Here is a 19057-nt window from a genome sequence, read left to right as displayed (position 1 = left end):
AGGTGACCCAGGACTCACGCAACAGCTCTCTGAGCGGGTTTTCTCCACCGGTTGGTGTGTGGGGGTCGGCTAGTTCTTTGTGCACGGGGTTGTCGGATGCGAAGGGCATCCCTGTTCTCTATCCCCTGGAGGCCAGGAGCAGCACCCACCATCGCCGCCACCAGAAATGGCGGCAGACATTGACAGATGTCCCCGGGGGCATCACCAGCTTTTTCTGGCTGCACCTTCCGCTGGTTTTTGTCCCAATTGTACTGCACCTACAAGCAGCAGGTCAGGTCCCGGCAGGAAGAACAGCGAGGGGGAAGATACTTACCCAGGGTGTCTTCCTAGAAGCCTCATCCAGCAAATTCTCTTAGGTTTCATTGCCTGGGATGGCCATGAGGTTCCCCATAACTTCAAAGTGACTCCAAAAGGACAGATATGGGGGGCGGGGGTCTTCACTCTGGATGGAGGTTGGCTCCTTTTCCTAAGAGTGTCGTTCACACCCGTTCAAAGCTCCGCCTCCTACCAGGACACCTGCCACCAGGTACAGTGGTTGTCCCACCAGGTTCTTTCTCGACGTTTTTCGAAGCAGGTTTTCTCAGCCTCAGCAGCTGCTGACATTTGGGCTGGATAATTCTTTGTTTTCTGGAGGGTGGGGGACCCTCCTGTATGTGTTAGGGTGTTGAGCAGCAGCCCAAATCTCTATCCTCTAGACGCTACCCGGTTGTGACTATTAAAAATGTCTCGAAGCATGGTCTTTTGTCCCGTAGGGAGCAAAACGGCCCCCGGGCGGGGGGGACCCAGCTTGAGAAGACCCGCTTGACCCTAGGGTCCGCTTTGGTTATCCAGATCTGCACTGGAACCAGTCCTAAAAAGTTGTTCCCGGTCACACTAACCCTCTCAGATATGCGCCCTGCTTCTTTTCCTCTGACTCTTTCAACCAGTGGTGTTAAGTGCATGGGAGCCGTCTTCTTCCGGCCCATACATTTCTTTCTCTCCAGATAGTGCAGACACCAGGCAGCTGTGGCATGGGGATTCAGCCTCTGGTCAATGAGATGTTCGCATTCAGAAGTCATAGAATCCTGGAATGGTAATGCTAGAAGAGACTTCTGGGGGTCGTCCGGCAGCTGCTTCTTAAAGAAACGGCGCGCTGTCACCGCCAGATCTGCTCTCCTCCATTCCTCCTCTCGCTTCTTTGACTCGTCTCGAAACCAAGACCGCCAAGCCCTTCCCAGCATCACCCCACTGGACTCTTGCTCTGCACGTGACCTGCCTTCCCAGACACACCCGCTCTCACTGAGCTTCACGGGCTCCATCGCTTTGTCAACCATGGCGTGTTTTCCACTTAGCTCCTTGCTTTTCCTTCAAGCCTTAGCAGCACGATCTCTCTGTAGTCCCAGAGGGAAGCCCTTTACCTGCCCCTGGGATCCTATAATTCCATGATCTTGCTTTTACCTCCTCCGTCATTGCCCACCTCCTGCCTATTTCCCTCCGCACACCAATCCCTGTCTACACCCGCTGAGCCAAAGGTCTCCCCGGCAAGTAGCGAGCCGATGTCTTCTTAGCCCTTAAAACTTTCCAGAAGCTTGGATTATAACTGTTGCCTCACATGCATAATAGCTTATTGTCTTTTCCTCCCGAGCCTACCTCTCCCCCGCCCGCCACGATGAGTGCCTTCTGGCCGGATCTCAAGGCTTTATGCTCTGGCTTTAGCTTCAGAGATACCTGGATGTCTACGTGTTTTAACCTCAAATATCCACTTCAAGCTTTACCCCCCGTTATACCACTACACCAACCATCACAGAATGAAGAGGATGTCCGTCTTTGTCCCCAGCTCCCAGCCCAGAGCCTCAGAACCCCAGGGAATTTCCCGATAGGAGAGTCTTTTCCACCCCCAAGGAGCCTCGTCCAGTCATCCCTGAGCTTACGTGAATGGGGTTTAGGGCCTTTGGTGAGAGTTTCCAAGGAGGGACTGGCCACGCCAGCGATGCCAGGCATGTGATGAGAGGGTAGAAACTTTCAGCCCCATCCCCCCAACCTCCCAAGAGCAGACTGAATTCAAGCACCTGGCTAATGGTTTAATTAATCATGCCTGTGTAATGAAACCCCAATAAAGACTCTGGACAGCAAGGCTTGGAACGTTTCCTGGTTGGTGAACAGAGCTGTGTGTTGTGGAGATGATGAATCCTAACTCCACGGGGAAGGGCCTCTGGTGCTCTGGACTCTTCCAGCCCTCCCGTCCTGTGTATCTTTTCATCTGTCTGTTCACTTACATCCTGTATAACAAAATGGTGGTGGTAAGTATGGCATTTTTCTGAGTGCTGTGGGTCATTTCAGCAGGTTATTGAACTGAAAGGGAGGCCATGGGAACCCCTGAATTTTTAGACAAGTCGGGGGGCGGCGGGTCCAAGTAGTCCGAGCCCCCCACTCGCAGCTGGCATCTGAGGAGGGCCTCGCCCTTTCACTGTGAGCCCTGCATGGCCTCCAGGTAATGTCGGGGTTGCAGTGACCTGTAGGGCCCCCAGCTGGGGTCGTGCCAATGGCCTGGGGTTGGAATGCATCACTGCTCTTGTCCAGAATAAGGGCAAAGGATAGAGCCCTTGAAGAAAGAACGACCGCTCTGCCTTCATGTCGTCTCAGCCCACAGTGAGATGCCAGACCCTTCCACGTGCCCCAACTCACACTGGAGACATAGAAGGAGACCGTAAGGCCATAAGACACTGCCCCAGCCTCACAGGGCTCATGATGTACCTAGAGGTGCATCACCTGCACCCCTTCTCTAAAAATGAGCAACTGTGTACAGCCGCGTGATCAGTGGGACAGGTGCAGGGGGCTAAGACTTGGAACAAGAGAGAAAGTAAGCAACTCAGAGCTTATGTCCCAAAGGAAGGAAGGAACCATCCTGGGCCTTTCCCACCACTGTCTTCTCAGCATTCGCCAGACCTTTAAGTTCATTAAGAGCAAAGATAAGAGCGCATCCGCAGGGATCAAGAAACACGCCACTGGCCATCACCGGAAGACACGAGAACACCAACCCTTTTCTTAGAAGTTCAGCAAGTCCCGGCAAGGAATAGGGTATAACTAAGCCCATCCTTTCCTGTACAAACTGTATTTCAGGATAAACAGACAGCTATAACTAATAAGGAAAAACATCTTTTTTACAAAAGGATTCGACTTAATATTTGTTGAAAGGGTGAAAATGGGAAACATCGCCGTTCGGCAACCTTCGCTGAAATGAACAATGAGGCAGAGACTAGGGAAGGATGGGACCGAGGAGGAGATCCCGGCAGGGGGCGCTCTGTGCCGGAAGTGGGCAGACGGCCACCTCCCAAGCCCTCAGTGGGATCAGGGCATCAGGAGGAGAGGGACATGGCTATGCCTGCGGGTGGGAGGCAGTGTCGAGCACACAACACCATCCATTAAATGTTTTGCCACGTTAAAAAAAAAAAAAAATGACCATAAGAACAAAAGGAATTGAGTTAGCAAATCCCAGAATAAATGTGGAGGCCAGACACTCTTCATCAGGGAGAACGTCAGAGTAAAAAGCCAGGAGAGGAACTGTGTGTGAAAGGGACAGGAGCCAAGACCCTACAAGAGTCCAGTTAGGCAGAGCTAAAGGTCAAGGTCCCAGCCCACTGGCTACTCTCAGTTACCCTGGCAACAAGGCCACCACTTACCCCAAAGGAAGTAAGCAGTGATTAGAAGCGGGGCTACACGTGGCACGTGGCCAGCGGCCCAGGAAGAGTTTGGGAAGAGTTTGAAGAGGAGACCTTAAATGAGGTCATCAATGGGGAGAATTTGCGGATCAAAGGATCCTCTGGAGACTGTCTGCTGGAGGGGCTCCGCTGCTCCCAACTGAGACTTCTCCAGCCAAGTTTGGTCAAGTCGGAGCAGGTGAAAAACGGTACCACTCTGCTTCTCTTGACATCAGCTCCCAGGACAGATCTCACACAAGGAAAAGATGCGGAAAACTCACTCTCTGTCTTTCCTGGGGCTGCCCAGAGTGGGGGTGCAGACCTGGAGGGGAGCACAGGGAACAGAATGTGAGGACTCAGTAACCCATCCCAGCTGAGAGATGGAATCGATGGGTTCCATCCGGGCGCCCACGTGCCAGGCATGCGCACGTCTGATGGCATTCCTCATATATGCGCCGACCCCAAGGCTTTTCTCTTGCCTTTCCCATCGTTGGGGGACCAGGCTGGGAATTGCAAGGGGGAAGCTCTCGTGTTCTAAGGGACAAGGCTCCAGTTGATGGAGCAGGAAGTCATCACCAGGGGAAGAGGAAAGGCTCAGTTGCTGTTAAGTGTGTATATAGGGTAAGGATTATGGGGGCAGGAAAAGGGATCCTTCCCCAAGGCTTGGCCACGGTGAGGGAGGTGCCACTGTGAGCTGCGACAGCGGGAGAGGAAATGCCACTAAACCCACAGGAGGCTTGGGGAAGCCAGGAGTGCGGCAGACAGAATAATGGCCCCCCCAAGGATGTCCATGCCCTGGTCTCTGGAGCCTGTGGATATGTTAACAGGGACTCTGCAGGTGGCAATGAGTAAAGGGTCTTGGGAGGGGGAGAGGAATCTGGGTATTCACGTGGGCCCAGTCGAATCCCACGAACCCTTAAAAGCCCAGAGCCTTTCCCACCCAAAGGTGAGAGATTCTGCTGTTGAAGACACAGGAGGATGTGAGTGGCTGTGGCTGGCTTGGAGATGCAGAGGGTCCTGAGTCCGGGAACGCAGGTCGCCTCTAGCTGCTGCAAGTCACGCAGGAGGTTTCCTCCTCTGCCCTCAGTGCCAGAGAGGGGACAGAGAGGAAGGAGGAGGGAGCCGGGGGTGCGACTCCGGGGGTGCCGTCCGCACCGAGCTGTGAGCTGTGTCTGTCCGGCTCACCCCCCTTTCCTCTCCACTCCGGTCCGCAGCCTTTGCTCTTTGCTGCCATCTTGTGATCATATAGAGAATTACAAGTCCTAAAAGACTGAAGTATGTTTAAAGCCCGTGGAAATGGGGAAGAGGGAGGTTCCCTCTTCATTGGAACCATGATCCAGACAATAAGGTATATTTAAGCAATCTGTTATTTCCACATACTCACTAGGAGCAGAGAAGGGAAAAGCAACCAACGGCTCTTAAAAAGGCGTAGGGACACTGAGCAGATAATTACTGAATTAATTCTCTGAGGAATTTCCGAAATCATTCTATGGTGTGTATTGGAGAGACAAGCAGGTCTTTCAGGGCGCCTGGGTGGCTCGGTCAGTTGGGTGTCCAACTTTTGATTTTGACTGGGGTCATGACCTCAGGGTCATGGGATCCCCACATTGGGCTTGGTGCTTGGCTTGGAGTCTGCTTGAGGTTCTCTCTCTCTCCCTCTCCTTCTGCCTCTCCCCAACCCACACTGCGAAAATAAGTAAGTAAATAAATAATTAAAATCTTGAAAGAAAGAGAGGGGTCTTTCCCCTTGACCTCAAATGTGACCAGGAGGAAAAGAGGGATTCAAGTCTTCGAGTTTGGCTACCTTTCCCACTTTTAAGAATTCCCTATTAAAAGGTTAATGCAGGAGATCCTAAACTATTGATGGAATTGTGTTCATGGATTAGGAGGCTTAATATAGTTCAGATGACAATACTACCCAAGGCCAAATGCAGATTTAAAGCCATCTCTATCAAAATCCTCATGGTATTTTTTATTTTTATTTTTAAAAATATTTTATGTATTTATTTGACAGAAATAGAGAGAGCCAGAGAGCACAAGCGGTGGGAATAGCAGAGGGAGAGGGAGAATCAGGCTCCCTGCCGGAGGCAGACGCTTAACTGACTGAGCCACCCAGGTGCCCCCCTCCATGGTATTTTTTAATGGGAAAATGGGAACGGGAAATGGGAAAAACTCATCCTAAACTTCATGGGGGGAATTTCAAGGGTGCCAGAATAGCCAAAACAATCTTGAAAAGTAAGAACAAAGTTGGAGGACTCGCATTTTCTAATTTCAAAACGTGACACGAAGTTACAGTAATTGGAACAGTTTGGCATCTGTGTAAGAATAGACAGACAGACCAACAGAAGAGAACTGAGATCCCAGAAATGACCTCTCACGTTGATGGCCCACTGGTTTCAACAAGGGTGCCAATGTCACCCTTCCACAGAGGAGAAATTGGTCTCTCTGGCACACGGTGTTGAGAAAAGAGGTTGTACGCGTGCCGGGAATGAACCTGGGCCCTTACCATACACTGTATACGAAAATGAACTCAGAACTGATCCAAGACCCAAGTTCTAGGAGCTAAAATTATAAACCCATCAGAAGGAAACAGGAACGGTCTTGCACTTAGCCATGGTTTCTTAAACTGTGACACCCAAGCATAGTCAACACAAATAAAAATAAATAAATTGGATTTTGTCAAGATTAAAAACTGTTCATCAAAGGACACAACCCGGGAGTGAAAAGACCACCCACCGAATGGGAGAAAATTTTCGCAAACCCTATCCGATAAGGGTTTCATACCCAGAATATATAAAGGACAACGACTCCACAACAAAAAGACAAGATTGCCGATTTTTAAATGGGCAAAGGAGTTGAAGATAAACAAACGGCTGGAAAATACATGGAAAGATGCTCCACGTCATCAGGGAAATGCAAATCAGAATCCTAATGGGCAGCACTTGGCCCCCAGGAGGATGCCTATCCTTGAAAAGCCAGAGAAGACGGAGCACTGGTACGGGCGTGGGGAAGCCGGGACCCTCACACGTTGCGGACGGAATTGTAACACTGTATGACTGCTGGGGAAACAGTTTGGCAATTCTCCAAAAAGTTACATGCAGAAGCACTGTCTGACCCAGCGTTTCCACCTCGAGGGATACACCCAAAAGAACGGACCACAGGCACTACAATAGTCCAAGCAGCGTGAGTCTCGGCAGCCAAAAGGCAGAAACAGCCCATGTGTGCAGCCACAGACCAATGCACGAGCAAACCGTGGCCCATCCGTGCAATGGGAGAGCAGTCAGACATGAAAGGAAGGAGGAAGAGACCTTGAAAACATTCTGCTAAGTCTCAGAAGCCAGACACAAAAGGCCAACTATTGTATGATTTCACGTATACGAGAAATCGAGAAGAGACACCTCCAGAGACAGGAAGGAGATAAGAGGCTACCAGGAGCTGGGAGGAGGGAAGAGCAGAGGGTTCCTGCTCGATGGGGACAGAGTTTATGTCCAGGATGATGAAAAAGTTTTGAAGAGAAACAGAGGTGATGATTGCTGAGTATTGGGCATGTCATTATGGGTAATTGTACCCCTGACAGCGGCTGACGGGGCAAATCTTAGGTAGTGTATGTTTTAACCACAATAAGAAAATCATAAATAAATGCACACACAACCTGGAAAAAGACCATCTCAATAAGTCCACTAAAAACAAGAGCCCAAACTGTGGTAATAAATGGGGATAGGAGGACAGGCTGGATTGTGAAGGGATCTTGAGAAATGAGAAGAATGAAAACAAGCTGAAGGGATATGTGACTTGCCTTGCACTGTGTCCCGATGCGTTACTAACCCTTACATCATGAGCCCGTGGCTTCTGTAAGATCGTAAGTACGCGGAAAGCTGCAGAGAGCCTGGACTCACAGAAATTGCCCCCTTAGCACGGTTCCTGGCAGATAGGACCAGCCCCCACCATCTTGCAGAGACCAGAGAAAAATGAAAACGCAAGACCCCTTGTTCAAAAAACATGGAGAGTTTTTCAAGATCGTGACATCAGAGCATCGAGCCAAACACACCTCGAGTGAGGGGCCCATGTGGCTGGCCTGTTGGCAGCTGAGAACTAGCAGGTGCTGAGCAGGTGCTGGGAATCCAGGGACGGACGTAAAAAAGAGAGAAGAGGGGGACGGGTGGTCCCACAGTGCCCAGTGGGGTTAGCGTGGGCAGGCCAGACTGGACAGGTGTAATACACCGGACCACAACCTCACCCCGCTCTTACCTCAGCCTCAGCCAGGCTGGGCTCAGCTCTGCACATCCAGTCCCAGAAAAAATGTTCAGAAGCTCCTGAACGTCACTGTGTTCCGTGTGCCCGGTGCGGAGCCCTTCCTTCATCATCTCCATCATCACATTTGATTTCTGCCTACGAGGTAGATACTTTCCTCCATCTGATGAGGGGGGAAACTGAGGCTCAGAATGGCTCTCTTGCTGCAGGACACTGCCAGATCTTGACCAGGAGACCTTCTCCTGCTCACACCGGGGACCCCCCCCCCCACCCTCGCATGAGGAGTTTCCTCCCTCAGATTCAGCTGGAGGTCAGGGAGGCTTGTCCCTTCCACCAGCCTTTGCAGGGCTCCTGAAAGCAACAAAAGGCTCCACGTCCTTCCCCACCCCCCCACCCGCCGCTCTCATCCTCCAAGTCTCCTGCAGTAAACAACCCAGACAGGCCCAGTGCCAAGGCAGAAACTCCATTAGCAAACCTGATTCTGGGGGCACTGCCCAGCCCTGCTATTTCAAAGCCGCTCTGAGTCAAAATGTCCCAGCTAATGGGCAAAGCATGCCTCACTGCTCAGCTTGATTTAGAAGCCCTGAAGGATGGACGCCTCTGTTGCCGCAGCAGAAAGTCTGAGCCAAGAGGCCAGGGAGGGAAGGGACCCCGCTGCTGGCTCTGTCTGGCCCGGGGGGGGGGGGGGGCGGGGTGGGAAGAACATGGTAAGTACCGCCAGCATGGACGGAGCACTCGGTTCCCTTGGGTCGAGAAATGAGATAAGTGCCTTGTCACCTTAAGTCCTACAGTGATTCCCATTTTACAGATAAGTAAACTGAGGCCCAGTGAAGTCACTTCCTTGGCCCAAGGGCCCACAGCTAGTAAGGGGGCTGGTGGAATTTTACCCTGGGCTGTTCTGCCTCCAAATGTAAAGCTTTTAACCCCTTAACTATATGGACTCCTGGAAACCCAGCCTTGGGGGGTGAGTGAACCATGTGGATCTCAGCTTGCACCGAGAAAAGGTTCCAATGGCCACAGGTAATCAAAACCAAAAGATTCTCCTTGAGTGATAAGAGATCTCCTTCCCAGCTAAGCTTCAAACCCAGGCTGCAGCCCCCATTCAATGTGGGGCCAGTGATTCCCCTCTCAGTTGTAATGACCCAGACCCCAAGGGAGGACCTCACCCACAGGGGGTCACCAGTCCCACCAGAGAGCCTGGCAGACTCCCTAGCTGCAACTCCCCGGGCCCCCCACCAATTAACCCAGCCCGCAGGCGCTGGTTAAAATGAAGATTCCATCTCATTACTATCACAATTTGAAAGTAGTGCTGAGAAAAAGTGGTATTTTTTGAGATAGCTCCAACAAGGAAATGTGACATAAAGGTTTTGTCATGTCTCCTGATGCCACCGTTCTTACCCACTGCCCTGTGCTTTGTTGCCTGTGTTCATAGCAAAAGGAAATGCTACACGGCAGTTAGAGGTTAATGAGAATAAAGATAATAATTTTTTTCCATTCCAGTTCAAGGGGTCAGGGGCCCCAGTCTGCAGGGTCTCCAGGTCCACCAAATTCTCAAGGAATCACCCTATTTCTGCCCCATCCTTCTTCCTCCAGACGAACCCCAGATTCCATTTCCCACCCTGAATGTTGAAACCTGTGGCCCCTGAACCCAGGATCATCATGGACAAGTTCTTGTTCAAGATTGTCTCTTGAAGCCTCCAGAATGAACACGGGCCTGCCAGCACCAGGACTATAGGACTTCTGACCTCCAGAGCTGTCAGACTGTAAGTCTGAGCTTGAAGCCACTCAGTTTTTGGTCATTTGTTAAAGCAGCCATAGGAAGCTCATACAGTGACCTTGACAACGACCTTTTGGCTTTGTGGGCCTCTGGTGCCTCATCTATGCAGTGAGGAGAATGGTGTCCATTTCCCCCACCCATGGGGAGATTTAAACAAAATAATAAATATAAAAAGGCTTGGAAAGTGTCCTATAAATGAAGATTGGATTTTTGGGTCCATTACAGTGTATCCTTGACTACCTCTCTCTCTGGCTGTTAGTTTTGGGGTCAAAAGCTCCTCCTCCTCCTCTCTCCTTCCACGGCCTCTTCCGTGCTGGGGAAATCTCCTGCTTTATCTTCCTTGATCTCCCCCTGCAGATTCAGCTTCTAGATAAAGAGCAGGTGGCTGGCCAGGGGTCAGTGCGTTGGCCAGAGCCCCAGCTGGGAGGCCATGAGACAAAATCAGATTGTCACAGCAGAGAGGACAACAGCCGGGGACAGCCACTTCCTTGTCTGCAGCTGGGCTGCCCTATCTCCCTGACCCAGTGGAGTCCTCCCCCAGAAGCCCATTAACCACCAAAGGCAGTGGGCAAGCCAGGACAATTAATCCCGCTAAGGAGAGTCAAGCCCGCTCTCCACATGCTTATCTTCCTTGGTGAGACCCTCGCCTCTACCAAAATTCACTCGTGATGCCTTCACTCTCCGAGGGCATGCTGAGGTTGGCAGCATCGAGTACACAACAGCAGTGTTGACTGCCCACCCCACGGCCACTCTGCCCTTCTTCCTTGCTCCCAAAACCGTCCACCGAGTCCCAGGGGATGAGCTTTGATTGGTCTAAGCTAATCCTGGCATTCTGTGGCCTTCTTTCTCCCTTCTGTCCTGTACACTGTTGTCTGAGGTTCGTGATTTCTAGAGCTTCAGCCGCCATCCTTTGACTTTGAAGGGACCGTGCTAAGGCTGAAATATCAACATGTCTAGGAAGGAAAAGCTGATGGATGAAGGAGCCTTGCTAGCTGGAGTGGTTAATTTTATGTGTTCCCTTAGCTAGGCTACGATGCCCAGATGTTTGGTCACCCGCCAGTCTAGATTTTGCTGTGAAGGCATTTTTAGATGTGATTAGCATTGAAATCAGTAGACTGATTAAGCAGATTACCCTCCATAGTGAGGGTGGGCCTCATCCAATCAGTTGAAGGGGAGCAGGAGAGAGAAAGGGGTGGGAGAGAGAGAAAGCAATTATGGTAAAAATGTGAATATTTGAAGAATCTGGGTGAAAGGTATACAAGAATTTATTACATTCTTCCCAACTTCTCATATGCCCCAAATGAATTTAAAATAAAAATTTAAATCAAAAAAAGGAGGGGAAGGTAGCCAGGTTCAAACCTGGTTTATCTCACATAATGCCTGGGCTTTCCTTGGGAACCTGCAGTCAGAGTACCAACTTCTGGATGCCCGAGAATCAGCTCGGGTCATAACTGGTCAAAACCAGTGTCTCCTGGGGCACCCAAGTGGCTCAGTCGGTTAAGAGTCTGCCTTCAGCTCAGGTCATGAACCCAGGGTCCTGGGATCGAGCCCTACATTGGGCTCCCTGCTTCGAAGGGAGTCTGCTTCTCCCTCTGCCCCTCCGCTCTGCTTGTGCACGCTCTGTTTCATAAATAAAATCTTTAAAAAAATAATAAAACAGTGCCTCCTTGAAGCTCTGAAGTTTAATCCCACCGAGCCATGGAAATCTTTTCCAAACTGTACAGTACCACGTACACAACAGCAGAACTACGTTTTTATAGCAGCAGATCCTCCCTCCCTCGTGGAGACTTCGGGAGAATTTGGATTTTCGTAGGCGAGATTTGCTTGGAGCTATGTGTGCTCCTATTGCAGCAGAATAGGGCACTAGCTTCAAATCTGGGCTGTCCTGTTTAGCGGCCACGTGATCTTGGGCCGGCGCTTGAGTTTTCTGTGCCTCTGTTTCCTCACCTGGAAAATGAGACTAATAATAGCACGCCACTCATAGGAGCATTTGTGAAGGCAGAGGGCTCTGGCTGGCACAGGGATGAAGCCCTGTAGCCACCAGCTGTCATCATCGCCAACTGTCACGGTCCTGGGCCTAGCCTTTGCTGGCTGATGACACTAAGTTAGTGACTTGTCCCTTCCAACCCCCGTGCCCTCCTCTGTAAACGTAGACAATGCTACAGTGAGGATTAGATCATGACGAGCATGGGACACACTTAGCCTGGTGCTGGGCACACACTAAGCCCCTCCTTGAAGGGCCACGGAGGGCATCATGACCTCCAACACCCATTAGGACGACTTACCGTTAAAAGAAAACAAAACGAAACATCAAGTACTGATGTTGAGGGTGCTGAGAAATCGGAACCCGTGTACCGCTGCTGGGAAGGTTGTTCTGCTATTGTGGGAAACAGCATGGCAGTTCCCCGAAAAGTGCAAGACAGAATCCCCCTACTGTATTAGTCCAGGCCTCCATCACAAAACACCATAGTCCCAGGGGTTCGAACAACATTCTGTTTCTCACCGCCCTGGAGGCTGGAAGTCTGAGATGAGGGCACCAGCGCCTCTGGGTTCTGCTGAGGGGGTCTCTCCCTGGCTTTGCCTGCGGCCACCTTCTCACCACTACACACTAGCATGTTCTTTCCTCCGCGTGAAGACAGAGGAGGAAGGAGCATGAACTCTGAGTCTTCCTCTTTTTCTAGGGCCACCAGCCCTATCGGGTTAGGACCCCACCCCCATGACTTCGTTTGACCTTAATTGCCTCCTTTGGGGATCTGCCATGTCTCCAAATACACTCTCACCGGGGTTTAGGGCTTCAGCACGTGAGCTGCGGAGGGCAGGCGCAATTCAGTCATCGCGCAGATAAAGGATCCCGCAATTCCACTTCGGGGTTTCTGTTGGGAAGACCTGAAAGCGTGGTTTCAGAGAGATGTTTGCACACCCCCTTCAGAGCAGCATTCTTCACAATGGCCAAAAGGGAGAAGCGGCCCCGGTGTTCATTCCTGGGATGAACAGGAAACCAAACGTGGAGGACACATACGACCGACCGAACCTTCTCCAGCCTCAAGAAAGGAAGCCCTGAGCCGGGCTACATCATGAATGAGCCTTGACATTGAGCTAAAGGATAAAAAGCCCATCACCAAAGGGCAAATACTGTATAATTCCATTTATATGCAGTATCTAGAGCAGTCAAAGCCATAGAGACAGGAAGTCGAATGGGGGTTGCCAGGGGCGGGGCGGGGCGGGGGTGGGTTGAGGTGAGGAGGGGAAATTGGGGGGTTGTTTAATGGGTGCAGTGTTTCAGTTTTGCAAGACGAGAAAGTTCTGGGGGTTGATTGCACACCAGTGCGAATACACTAAAACACTACTAAACTGAACACTTAGAAATAATTAAGGCTATAAATGTTATGATATGCATTTCTGCAACAATGAAAATAAATTAAAAATAGATAAAAATTCATTACCTGGAAACCCTTCCAGGATTAGAGCAATGGGCCCAAAATGGGCCACCAGGGGGCGTTGTGTACCCATTCCCGGTTCGTTCGCAGCCTCCCCCTTCCTCCCCCGCAGCAGGAGCTGGAGCTTTCTAGAGGGGGCAAAAAGCACGAGGGTCCTGGAAAAAGTTAGAGCTCTTTCTTTCCTCACCCGGTTGGACCAGCCCCAGAGCTGCACCCCACTCCGGTCACAAACCCCTCACCCTTTCCCTGGCCCTGGTCTTTCTCAGGGTCCCTTCTCTCTGTGCTGGAGACACGGGACTCCTGGATGAAGGGCGAGGTCCCTCCCTGCCTAGCTAGCTTCCTGCAGGCCTCCAGACTGCCCAGGGGCTGGAGAAGAGGGAAACAGGAGTCCCCTGCCCCAGGGCACTCAAAGATGAGAGGACTCCACAACAGAAATGGGTCAGAGACCTCTTATCCCAGGCGAAAGCGCCTCAAGGTCACCCAGGCCTGGGGTTTTTCCAGCTCAGCCGCTTATTCCCTCCCTGGGCCCTGGACTCCTTATCTGTACAATCTGGAATGACACTTGTGAGGACTGAAAAACTTAGTGACATCCCTGATGCCTAGAAAACATCCAGTAAATGAGCAAATTACCATCCCATGCCCCGTGTTTGATGCCTGCCCGGGTCTCCTCCCACCTCCTCGTGGGTTTCCACTGCACAGCATCCACTGTCCATTAAGAAACCTCTCCTGAAAACACTCCAGCCCTGATTTCCTGGACGCTTAACCAGGGATTTAAGCAGTAGACTTACTGGGTTACGCGTAACAGAAACCCAGTTAAGCACATCAGGGAAAGTGAAGGGTCTCATGAAATTCAAGAAAACACTGAGCATCAAATAGCTGAGCAGAGCAGACTCGGGATCTGGGCTCATTGGAGAACCCTGGAAAGTCCTTCCCATTTTCCCTCCATCTCTGTCTCTCCTTCCCTCCCTCAGTCCTCTTCATCCCCTCCATGCAGGTGACGCCCCAGGACATTCGCCTGCCCACCCTCCTTCCAGCCCACAGACTCCACTGCCACTCTTAGGCCATGCCAAGCACACTCCCACCTCAGGGCCTTTGCACTTGCTTTGCCCTCTACCTAGGACCCTCTTCCATAGATCTCTGCCAAGGTTAATCAACTACCTCCTTCCTTCAAGTCTTGCCTCAGAGATCACCTCGGTGGTCCCTTCCTTAGCCAACAGATTGAAAATTGCCTCCCACCCCCACCGCAGCACACTCTAGATCCTTCCATGCTTGCCTGCTTTTTTCCTTTAACTGTGGTGTACCACACACACACACACACAAATTAGTCATAATGCTTGCATCATAACCCATTCTCATCAGCTTTTAATGATCCATTTAACAATGTAACAAACATCCAGGAAACCACCACTCTAAACTAAAACTAGAACCTTGATAATAACCTACATCTGACCATACGTCCTCCCTCATCCCAGTATCACATCCCCCCGTACCATAACCCTCACCGGCATTTATTCTTCTCTTGTTTCCTTTCTGTAAGTTATTATCACATTATGTGTGTGCAATTTGAGTTGCTCTTAGCTTTATAACACATGTCTGTGATGGGACATTTCCCACGGGCCATTCTATGTCAGAGATCCATCTGTCCTGTGATGTATGGCCATAGTCCCTTCTTTTTGATGGCTGCATAATACTCCATCGTGAGAATGTATTCATCTGCTCTCCCATACATGGGCATGTGGAGGTTTCTCCACTGTTGGCCACTGTAAAGAGAGGCCTTGTGAATGTTGTGCCACGTGACTCGTGTTGTGGACGAGCAAGAATTTCTCCAGGGTGCAAACTGTGCAAGGAGAATGCTGGGTCATGCTTACATTATGCACACGCTCAGCTTTAAAAGATGAAACCAGACTGCTTCCCGACATGGTTGCATGCCACCAGCGATGCAAAGAGGTCTTTATTTCTCTCCGGAGCACTTTTATGCTTTATGATAGACATACCATGGGTTTTCTTTGTGTATTTGTTTACTATCTATCTCCACCCCATTCCCATGTCAGCAAGACACGGATTTTTGTCCCTTGGTTCCCATTCTGTCTCCAGTGCCTAGAACAGCATCTGGCGCATAGTAGGTGTTCAATAAACATTTTCTGATTGAATGACCGATGGATGGCCAGCACAAGACCTGAGTACCTTTGGATTATTATTATTCATTTCCTGCAGATACACGGATTCACCTCTCCATTGCAATGTCGCCAGTCCAGAGAAAGGGCCTTGGCCCAAACTACTGATGCCTGGAACCCCAGGCCACCTAAAAAATAAATCAGAGTTTCTTTTCTTTTTTTATTTTATTTTATTTATGTATTTGACAGAGAGAGATAGAGACAACAAGAAAGGGAACGCAAGCAGGGGGAGTGGGAGAGAGAGAAACAGGCTTCCTGCCGAGCAGAGAGCCCAATGCGGGTCTGGATCCCAGGATCCCAGGATCATGACCTGAGCTGAAGACAGACACTTAACAACTAAGCCACCCAGGCACCCCCCAAAAATCTGAGTTTCTGAGGGTGAAACTTCCCCTTCCATAACCCTCTATGGCCCTTCGGATAAAAATCCCCCAACCATGCCAGGACTTACAAGGCCCTACAAAGTGACTGCTACTTCATCTTACCCCCTCTTGCACACATTGCAACCCACCCACGCTAAGCTCTTTCACACCCCTGGGCCTTTGCACCTCCGTGTCCTCTCTGCTCTGCCTCCCACCCCACTTAACCACATGAAGACTCTGAATCCTTCAGGCAGTAGCTGAAATGTCACGTCCTCTGAGAAGCCCTCCCTGGCTCCGAGACCTGGTAGGACCCCTGTTCAAGAGCCTCACGATACCCTGAACTTCTCCTTCATGGCTCTTGTGAAATCTTAGGATCTCACTGGGTATGATACTTTGATGTCTCACCTTCTCACTAAACTCTGAGATGTGGGAGAGCAGGGACCAATTCTGTTTTGGCTATGCCTGCGTCTCAGCACATAGCCCTGTGGCTGGCACATAGGCGGGGGTGAATATTTTGGAAGAGACGGGTGTACAGATAGATGAGAGGATCGATGGACAAAAGGATAAGTGGATAGGAGGATAGAAGAAGGAAGAAAGAGAGGGAGGGAACGAGGGAATGAGGGGAGGATACTTACACGGATAGCTGTATAAATGATGGAGGGATAGAGGGGTGGTGGGGAGATGGACTGATGGATGAACAGATGAATAAATGATGGAAAGAATAAAAAACTGAGTTGATCTCTTCCTGCCACCTTCCCATGCTGCCAGAATGCCCATGAATGAATGAATCAGGCTCCTGGCTGATGTTCTCAAGAGCACCAATGATGCTAAGAAAAAAGGCAAACTACAAGTTCCTTTCTGTTCTGCTCCCTGGTTCCTAACTGCGACGGTGAAGCGTGGTTATGCAGGAGAATTTGCAATCCTTGTTATCACAGAACGAGGACATCGCTGTGAACCTTGCATGCAGGTTAACTCAGCGCGATCAGCCTGAAATGTGATGTGTAACTCCAAGACCCAGAAAAGGGGCAGAATCATTGTGCTGACAATCTCAGCTGGCATTGTAGCCACGAGGAAGCAAGATGAAAACACACAGAAGAGAAAACCCGGGGATTCTTTTTCTAGGGTTGTAACACATACATGCAGATTTTTTCAATAAGAGCGTTTGTGATTGCTTTTGTTCTGTTGGCGTCTCCACTGGTGTGAGCCATCTCCCCAGTGGATGGTTGGCTCCTTAAAGGCCAAATTCCTTTCCCCTCCTTGAAATCCCTTTCTCCCACGGTTCGCCGGGATCCAGGCTTTTGCACTTTCAGATTTTCCACAGCCCAGTGCAGAGGGGCCACTGCACCAGATCCTCAGCTGGATGTCATTCATTAGTCGCTCAACAAACACAGAGGCAACATGGTCCTGTGGGAGTTGCAAAAGGGTTTGGGGTTCAAACCCCAACTTTGCTACTTACTCCCTGTGGGAACTGGGGCAAATGACTTACCTTCTTTGAGCTTTGGGAGGTTTTTTTTCCCCCTGTCTGTAAAATGGGCACAATATTCCCCACCTTTGGGGGCAATTATAAAGAGAAATATTATATAAGTGCCTGGCACATAAGAGGCACTCAATAAATGATAACCACACCACACAAGACAGATAAGACACAGCTCCTCATCTCGTGGGTATTTCACTCCAGCAGGGACAACACGGAAGTGCCTAATTGTGATACAGGCTGTCACGTCAAGGTATGGGCAAAGGAACATACAGGAAGATGGGAATGAGTTCAGGGAAGGCTTCCTGGAGGAAGTGAGACTGAGTCAGAACTTAAATAGCATTATACAGTCCAGAGTCACGGGTTCTTCTTTCTAACTTGCTGCTAAATTTCTATGTGACCTTGAAACAGTCATTTCCCCAGACCGGGATCCCCAGATCCCCTGCTGTAACAGAAGGTTCACAAGCATTAGCCCTGAATCTTTTGAGTCACAGGCTCTTTTGAGAAGAATCTCTGAAAGCCAGAGAGCCCCTCTTCTCAGAAAAATGCAGACATGTAAGTGTGTCTGTAATGGGGGAGGGGGCCCTCATGGACCCCGTAAAACCACCCTAGACTGACTCCGAGAGTTCAGGGATCCTGTTGGATCGATACCACTGCAGAGCTGGCCCCGTCCTCACACAGAGCCTCTCTCTTTAGTCTGTGGCAGGCACAAGCAAGCAGAATCATTGGTTCAATCTGGGAAAGCCCATCAGGCCCTGGGCTGCAGGACAGAGCCGGGGCCTGGGGCTGGGGAGGTCACTCCAGCTGGCTGGGGAACCAGAGTTTGGTTCTGGGAAAGCGCCCCTGACCAGTCCTCCCCTGACCTCACCTAGTTTATCAACATCTGCCCTGGGGAGGAAGAGGAACGTGGGCCGCTCTGGGCAGGCTCCCAAACAGGCCGCTGACCCCCATCTGTCGCCCAGGCTGGTGTTCCCGGACGCATCCTTCATCTTTCCTAATCTAAACACCCGCAGGCCTCGGGTGGTCCATCCCCCTCCCAGCTAATGTGTGTGCTCAGCTGTGTCCAGCCTGCCAGAGGAAGGAGAGCTGGCCATCTCGTTAACACTGGAGCTGCTGCCATCACCTGCCTCCCTCTCCATCCCCCCACCCTCACACAGCATTTAGTAAGCACCTATTGTTTGCAGGCGTCTGGGAATGAGATGGTGGAGGGTCTCACCTTCCCTTCCTCCAAAGTCTCTGTCTCCTGGGCTAGGTCACCTAAACTCCCCTCAGAGGGCAAGATGCTGTAGCTATCCCACTCCCCAGTGGTGCTTTGGGGAAGCAGGCTCTGAGCTGCCTAATTAATTCTGTGCTGGGAGGAGAATCAGCTCCGGGTTGGTGTCTGCGCACTGCTCAAACCTGCTATGTGATCCTGGCAGTTTCTTACCCTCTCTGGTCCTCAGTCTTCCCCTGTTTCATGATCCCATTTTGCTCTGAAATGGGCCTAGCTAGCCCCTCTCCACTCCCCTCTCCCAGAATAGTGGAAGGAGAAGAGAAAGCTACCCTCGAGTGCTCTCAGATCTTCCTTTGGGCAGTCTCTGGATCATAATCATTCATTCAAGCATTTATTGAGCACCTATTGGGTTCCAGGCCCTGGGACTGGGCAGCTGGAATGTGAAGATGACTAGGATTCAAGCAGGCGACCCACAGACGCCTCACTCCAAGCCTAGCTTCCTGCATGGGCTCAGGAGACCTCCTGGGGTCCCAGATGGGCCTAGCCAAGGATTTGGGGCGTCCGGGAGACTCGCGTGTCAGCGCCGGCGGCGCTTCGGGACCCGGTCTGTCTCCTCCCCTTCCTCCTTCTCCGCCCCCTCCACCGCCCCTCCCCGGAGCGCGGCCGCGGCCGCCTCCCACCCGCGGGATCCCGGC

General features: G+C 51.0%; 1 protein-coding gene across 1 annotated transcript in view; it reads left to right on the top strand.

The window, feature by feature from the left end:
• The window catches only part of OAS3 (2'-5'-oligoadenylate synthetase 3), a 44353-nt gene extending 42255 nt beyond the window's left edge, over positions 1–2098 (top strand). Inside the window, 2 exon segments of the mRNA XM_046025504.1 lie at positions 984–1067; positions 1069–2098. Of these exon segments, the coding sequence (XP_045881460.1) occupies positions 984–1067; positions 1069–1425 (441 nt within the window). The 3' untranslated portion in view covers positions 1426–2098.
• Positions 2099–19057: the final 16959 nt, after the last annotated feature.

The sequence above is a fragment of the Meles meles genome, chromosome 12 (genome assembly GCF_922984935.1).
Source record: "Meles meles chromosome 12, mMelMel3.1 paternal haplotype, whole genome shotgun sequence".
Classification (NCBI taxonomy): domain Eukaryota; kingdom Metazoa; phylum Chordata; class Mammalia; order Carnivora; family Mustelidae; genus Meles; species Meles meles.
Note: the sequence above shows the minus strand (reverse complement) of the source record. Positions and strands in the feature narration are given on the sequence as shown.